At 37.6% G+C, this 7,838-nt stretch overlaps 1 protein-coding gene across 1 annotated transcript in view; it reads right to left on the bottom strand.

Annotated features, from left to right (window-relative positions):
• Positions 1-7,510: 7,510 nt before the first annotated feature.
• LOC21407623 overlaps positions 7,511-7,838 on the bottom strand; it is a 2,480-nt gene continuing 2,152 nt past the window's right edge. The window contains exon 5 of the mRNA XM_010098678.2: positions 7,511-7,825. Coding sequence (XP_010096980.2) covers positions 7,511-7,825 — 315 coding nt within the window. The remainder of the gene's footprint in view (positions 7,826-7,838) is intronic.

Genomic DNA, 7,838 nt, shown 5'->3' with positions numbered 1-7,838 from the left:
CCCCGCGCACGCCCGCCAAGGTGCGCCCAGCGCGCGCGCATAGCGCGCGACCAGCGCGCGCGTCCAGACCTGAATTTTGACAATAACCGGGTGCACAATCAAATTCTTATGGTTATTGACCTCTCTGTAACAAAATTCCGCCAAAATTGATTCCTTACGTAATCCACACACTTCAAGTTAGAAAACAACAACGCATTCATCCTTGAAGTGACAACATGAATCTTTATCAGCAAAAGAAGTTGCTTGTATACCACGCAAAATTGCAAAAGATTTTATAGCACAACTGTATCCTCCAAATTGGATTTGAAGGCAATGCACGCAACTTGATTCCTGTTAGCTAGTATCAATAGCAGGAAATCTAAAATATAGTCCATCTCCACAATGCAAGTTCCAGAGTAAAATTCCCACATTCCATAAATGAGTTACTGACAAACTCAACCTTCAGAACTAATCCAACTGCGACCAGGTATTTTTTTGACTCCTCTCTCCTTCATTTTGTTCCTCACAAGGGAAATGTCCAACCAGCGCTCTGCTGCTGCGTAAATATTGGATAGAAGCACATAATTACCAGCATTCTGAGGTTCAATCTCTAATAGTTTACTAGCGACCAACTCGCCTATCTCTATATTGCAATGTAGCTTACAGGCCCCGAGTAGGGCACCCCATGCCCTAGCATGAGGCTCCACAGGCATTAATTTCAGAAGCTCATAAGCTGTTTTCAACCGCCCTGAACGGCTGAGAAGATCAACCATACAAGCATAATGATCTTGAGAAGGTACGATGGAATACCCATTTTTCATGGATTCAAAGAAGTGCCAACCCTCCTCAACGAACCCGGCACAGCTACAACTAGATCCGCCAGTCTCAGCCAGCGACGAACAGAGATTTTGGGGACTCCGCCGCCGACAATCGAAGGAGATAAACGAAGAGAGGGAGTCCGAGAGAGAGAAGAAAAATAAACGGAGGGAGAGAGCTTTGGCTGAGAGAGCGAAGGTTGAGGCTGAGAGAGGCTGGGGGAGGGTGAGGCGAGAGAGCACGAGAGGAGGCTGAGAGGCTGAGGCGAGAGAAGCGAAGGTTGAGAGGCTGAGAGTTTCAGGGGGAGGGGCTCAGGAGAAGTGTGCACGAGGACGATGGAGAGATCGGGTTATTTTGGGAATAACCAATATTTCATTAATGGCTCCGTTTAGCTTCCCGCAAAATCTGAAATCAGAAGTAGCAAATGAGCTGCTTCTGATTTCATATGAAAAATAGCTTCTAGATTTTTAAAGAATCTATTTTTATGTGTTTACCAAACACATTTCAAACTTCAGCTGAAAAAAAAAAGTGCTTTTGGCTTCCCAAAAGCATTACCAAACGGAGCCATAGTCTATAGATATATAAATAGTCTGTAGATTAAAAATTTTATAGAATTTAGTATGAGATTAGTTCTTTTGTCAAATAAATAGTTGAAAAATGTTATATATGGAAGGATGTATGTACCAAATTTAGTCTCTAAATTAAAAATAAATAGATAGAAAATATCCAGTATCTATAGCTCAACTCTCGCTGTAAAACATTCTTTTAGCCCTCAATCCCGATCGCGACTTTCACCATGATCCTTACTTCAACACGGCGTCGACCCAATCTCTACCTTAATTTTGGTCCTAATTTTAAATATAAATCTAGGAATGAATATAAAAAAGATGTTTTATTTTTATATGTACATACACACACGTAAACATATGTTGGAAAAAATAAAATGAAATGGTATCGAGTGCGCAGCGAAATTTTAAAAAATTGAAATTAATGCCAAAACTAAATAAGTTCATGATGTTATATAACATAAATACCAAAGATCTAAAAGATACCTTTAGAGATTATGGAAACGGCACGTTTGATAGATCAAAGCGTTTTAAACAACAACTAAAATAGTTTCAACTAACTGGTCTTCTTTTCTATTCTCACTTCCACAATCGGAGTGCGAGTGGGCACACATCGTTCAATCTCCTCTTGGTATTCTTGAACTCTTTCCAATCACAAGAAAGCCAAAAGAAAAATTGTTCTTGAGAATTAAACAATTTTTCCTCTTAGAAATCGTTTACCAATAGCCTCCAAAAAGTCTCTCAAGTGATCTATCAAATAATGTGACTTATTGGGCTATTTATAGTGTTTAGAAAGTCATATTCCCGCAACAATTACGTTTCTCAAAACTTATCTTGTGTATAGAGTCGTTTTTGCCACGTTAGCGCTTGCTGCGCGTTGGCACCGGTTGACCGGTGGTAGAGTACTTATAATCCATCGGTCGACCGCCCTTCACACACCGGTTGTCCAATCCGGTTGCTCGGTGTACATTGACCGGACTATCCACAGGTTGACCGGTACCATTACGGGAAACTTGTCTCTCAGACTTTTCAATATGTGAAACTTGCAGAGAGCCTCAATTTTGACTCAAGCAACCCAATAGGAAAGTTACCTGATCAAAACAGTCATATAATAGTCTTTCCATATTAAATAACACACAAAACAATAATTTAACTAATTTATCTAGTATTAATTTATTAATTAATTCACACGATAAATTACTCATGAATTAACAGCCTAAAAATATTAATTCAACCAATTTATCTAGAATTAATTTATCAATTAATTCACCTGATAAATTAATCATGAATTAACCAATTATTACAGAAATAACACAAGTTATCAATATGTAATAAATACGCCATATCGTTATAGGAAATTATATGAGATAGCAAAGGGATCCGATGGACATATACAAATTAAGCTCCTATAATCACAATAGTACTTGTGATCCAACAAGTCCATCTCATGATTATAAACTCCAGCACTACTCCACTAAAAGCCTAGAGTGACACTCTCGATTCATATAACATATTTACAAAGCTCTGAATAGCTCTCGTCCATGACTCATTATATTGGTGTATCATCCCCATAGGATATCCATAATCGACTTAAGGTCAAGTTCAGTTTACCTTCCCGATTATATTTATCTTATGTTTCCATTTCCACTCCATTGGAAAATCACTATCCACACCAATACAAATAGTAAACCATTAGATAACATAGAATAGTCTAATGGCCGAGCGCTCGTATTTTTCAATCAACAGATAATGCATAAGTGGATATCATTGACTCTTTATAGGAGCTATAGATTCCACTATCTATGCACAATGAATCTACGCACACAAGAGTCATACCCTCAATGTACCGGTAAGCGTACCTTTATAAAATGTCATGATGTCTCCCTATGGTACATCAAAGGATACAAGTCATGTACACAGGTTCATTATCCATCTTCGAATTAAGATGACCACATATAATTCGTCAAAAATGAAGTGTTTTATTCAAATGGAATTATTAATTAAACAATTCAACTTTGGCCCGATCCGATATAGATTCCACCACTAGGAACTATATCAATATCTCTACCCATGGAGTCCCACCTCCGACAACCAAGACAAGCCGTCTCCATTAGGAAGTAGACAACATAACAATCTTAACATTAATAAAGCGCCCAACTTTATTCCCTTGATTGCAGATCATATTATTTAGACAATCATCTTTCGATTCATGTTTTCTGCATGTTCTTCTCATTACATGCACAATCTAAAGATTTAGAATGACAGTCTCAGACTTTTAGTTTGCTTATCATACATTCAATTAATATGTACATAAATTGGACAATGCATAGATATATGAAATAAATAAATCTTTATTTATAGTCAAAGTGTCTCAAAGAGTATTGTTACATTTATTCCTAATAACATGTAACACGCTGAAGAATTAATTGAGATTAATTAAGGTAATTGAGATTATTAGTGTGCCTAATCTGGATTATTAATTCAGTATTAATTAATAAATATTTCTGACACGTGTGAGTTTAAATAGTTCCAAGGTATTTAAATTATTCTCAGTAATTTATTTGCAACCAGAAGTGTGTATGGGCGCATTTCTGGACTGCTCTTTTAAAATATTGACACTTGTCCATTTTCTTTCCTTTTTCTTTTTCTTTTCTTTTCTTTTCTTTCTTTTCCATTTTCTTCCTTTTCCTTCCCGTGCGTCTTACTCTCTCGTGCTCTCTCTCTCTCTCTCTCTCTCATTTTTGGCCCAAATCAAACGGATCTTGAACCAAGGAAAGATTTAAAGAAGTTTTCAACGTTAAGAGAAGGATTCGAGGTAAGATTACTGAAAGAACCTCTCTTGAATTTCAAAATTTATTTTTGGTTCAAACTGGATTTTGATGGGTTTTGAGTAAAACTAGGGTAGAAATTGGTGATCTTGGGTTCTTTGAACTTGTTTTAGGACCTAGAACCCAGATCTAGTAGTTTTCCTTTGAAATATCTCGATTTGGGACTGGATTTGCAGGTTTTGGACTGATTTCCGTGAGCTTCTCTCGCGCAGCTGATTCCACCGATCGACCTGTGCGGTCGACCGGATCACATGGAACCCGGTCGACCTATGCGGTCGACCGGATTGCAGGCTGACCGGTCGACCGGTCCGGTCGACCGGTGTGCACACTACCGGTCGACCGGTAGTGTTGCACTGCTCTGTCACCGGTCGACCGGTTGACACGGGGTTTGACCTTGTTTGGCTTGAAATTACTGTTTTGACCCCTGTTTTCGGGGAGAACCCAAATTAGCTTCATTTGGGGACTTGAGATGAATGGATTAGCATCTTTAATCCTTAATTTGGGATTGAAAACCCTTGGAATGATATTTTGAAACATGAAAATGGATTAGGGCACACTAATTAGAAATCCTGGTATCTAATTGAGATTGGATTGCTTTAGGAATGAGAATTGATCCTAAAGTGTTGTCTTGCATCAGTGATCGCTGAGGATTCAGACTGAAGGGGTTTGAGGAAGCGGAAGCCAGAAAAGGCAAAGCTAGTCCCAGGTTTGATAGTGCGAGGTAGGATTTTTATCTCTTTTCCTTGTGAGCCTGTTTTCAAAAAGATTTTGGCCTTGGAAATGTTTTAAAAAAAGGGGTTGGTTTGTAAAAGGAAAACGCTTTGAAACCATGGCTTGTTTAGTCATGGAACCTCATGGCTTGCCTAGTCATGGGGCCCGCGGCTTGAGTAGTTCGTGGGGTCATAAAAATGATTTCAGAAAAGTTAATGAATGATTTCTTAAGCAAAGAGATCTTGTGAACTGGTAATAGAGTCTATTGCCGTAAGCCTAGATAGGATGCGGAGAGTGCATCCTCGGGGTTAGAACCCAAAACTCGGTCCGGGTAGGCGAGGCACTTGGTTAGGTAAGTAATTTGTACTAATTACTTGCTGAAGCCTGTAAAACGGTTATTTTCAGTTCTATTTGTTGGGAATGGTGTCCTAGAAGCATGAGATGTAATAGGATATTTATTATTTATTTAATAAAATAGTTTATTCATTATTTTATGTGCATATATTTATGAATATTTTGTGAATATCAATGAAAATTCCATGATTATTTATGTAACCTTAAACACTGTATATAAGTGTTATATACGAGAGGATAATGTTTAAGGATAATAATCAAAAAGTAATGTTCATAATGAATTTAATTAAAGTTCAGAATCTTTAATTAAAACATTATTAATACATGTCATTCCCATTTAGAATGGAACGGTGTTATCCGCACTGTTAATATGGCGAGATATTGAATGAGTGTATTTCGCATAATGAGATTATACGGAACAAAGACACAGACACAATATGAATTTCTAATAATTCCGTTAAGTATAGAAATTATAATTGAGTCTACCGATGGTCATATATAGGATGATCTTAATCCTGAGTTCTTAACAGACTCCTATTTATGGATTTGTGTCTTTTGATTTACTCGGTACGGATTCTGAGATCCTGAATCCTATTCCTTGTATTTTGGAGACATGATGAAGTAGGTAGCCGGGAATGTTATTACACGAGATGGAATCCATTCCTTCTTAAGAAAGAAGTAGATAAATAATTCTCTTGAGGGTTGATTCGGTACTTGGACCAGTAGGAGCTCCGATTCATGAATGTGTTTTATGAATCACTGTCCATTAGAGAATCAATGGTACTCAAGGATAAAGAAGTAATTAGAGAGGTTAACGGATTTTACCTTGCTCTAATTATGAATTATTTATGGAGGATTGATCTATATGCAATGACTATATCAAATGGACACTTCACAGTTTAGAAGTAATTAATATCTATAATTTCGAGAGTGCAATTCCAAGTTTATAGTGGAGTAACTATTAGAATTAATAGAATTAATTAATTAATTAAAGTGTTTAATTAATTATTAATTTTATTGGAGCTCGGGATTATAGGTCCATTAGTCCCCGCGTCGTCCAAGTAATTCTGCCAGACACAGAGGGCAAAATGGGAATTTTAGAATTACAGAATTCTAAAATTAAATACTCGAAAATAATTAATTGAGAATTAATTATTATTTAAATAATGTGATTATTTAAATTTAAATTTGAACACATCTAGATTTATCCATTTAAACTTATTTGATAAGTTGTTCAATTTAGAATTCAAATTAATTTAAGTTTGACTTAAATTGGAATTTGAATTTGAGTCAAAATTGGACTACAGGATAAATGATGATTTTCTCTTCCTTCCCTATCTGATATTGGCGCCACACAGGGATGAGAATCCCCTTAGAATGGCCGGCCATATAGGATAGAGGAAAAGAGGAGATTTGGTTTAAAATTCAAATAGGAGATAATTAACAAGCTTTATCTTAGAGATAGAGATTGGATTCCTTCTAGAAGTTTGACTTCTACTCTATAAATACTATTTTTGAGACAATTTTCAGAATGGTTTTTTGCCCTAATTTTAGAGGTAGCCGAAATTTCTCTATAGAAATTTTGGAAACAATTTTTCAGCCCTAAGAGTTAAGGCTGGCCGAAATTCCCAAGAGAGAAAGGAAGGAAAAATTTTTTCTCCAAAAATTCCACATCGTGCATGTGATGGTGTTTGTGGAAATTCGAGTGTTTATTGTAACCCGTTTTGTCTCATGTGTGCCCACACACACGTCTTCGTGGATTCTAGGAATTGATGTGGAAGACATTGGTTTTCTAAACACAAATATTGGAGCAAGGACTGTTCGTGGTCAAAGAACTCAAGTTATCATCCGAGTCGGCTTCCAGGTATTTTTCCTGATTGAGTTCTTGATATATATAAGTTAATGAGATTAATTTATTCGTGCATAAATTAATATAATCTATAGAGTATCTCAAAAGTTTTATGAAAATTTTTGTTGTACACGATCCGCCTCTTCCCCACACCACCGCGCTTCTGCAGCCGGATTCGATTCGGCACCCAGCAGTAACGACCCGATCAGGTCAACCCCCCATTTGGCGAAGGGCCAAGGGCTGAGAATGGAAGTTAAATTTTCTGGGGGTGTTCTAGGAATTGTGGCATACCTTTGGCATTTATCGCAGCGCTGGGCGTATTGGAAAGCGTCCTTTTTTAGCGTGGGCCAGTAGTATCCTTGCCTTAAAACCTTTAGAGCCAGAGATTGCCCCCCAGTGTGGTTACCTCAGACTCCCTCATGGATTTCATGGAGGACTTTCTGGGCTTCGGCATCATCCAAGCACCGCTGTAGAGTGGTTGAGTAGCCTCGTCGGTAGAGCAAGCCGTCATACAACAAGTACCTAGTAGCTCTATACCGAATCTGTCTGGCTTCGTCTTTATCATTCGGCAGTTGTACATCCATTAGGTAATGGATGAGTGGAGTCATCCAATTTTCACTTACTTGGACGATTAACGCCTTAACCTTTTCTTCGATAGTCGGTTGCTCTAATTCTTCGATAGGAATGACCCCTAGCGTGTCGGATTCTCTGGAAGATGCTAGCTTTGTAAGAGCG

Source organism: Morus notabilis, unplaced genomic scaffold, assembly GCF_000414095.1.
Source record: "Morus notabilis unplaced genomic scaffold, ASM41409v2 Scaffold203, whole genome shotgun sequence".
Lineage (NCBI taxonomy): Eukaryota > Viridiplantae > Streptophyta > Magnoliopsida > Rosales > Moraceae > Morus > Morus notabilis.
Note: the sequence above shows the minus strand (reverse complement) of the source record. Positions and strands in the feature narration are given on the sequence as shown.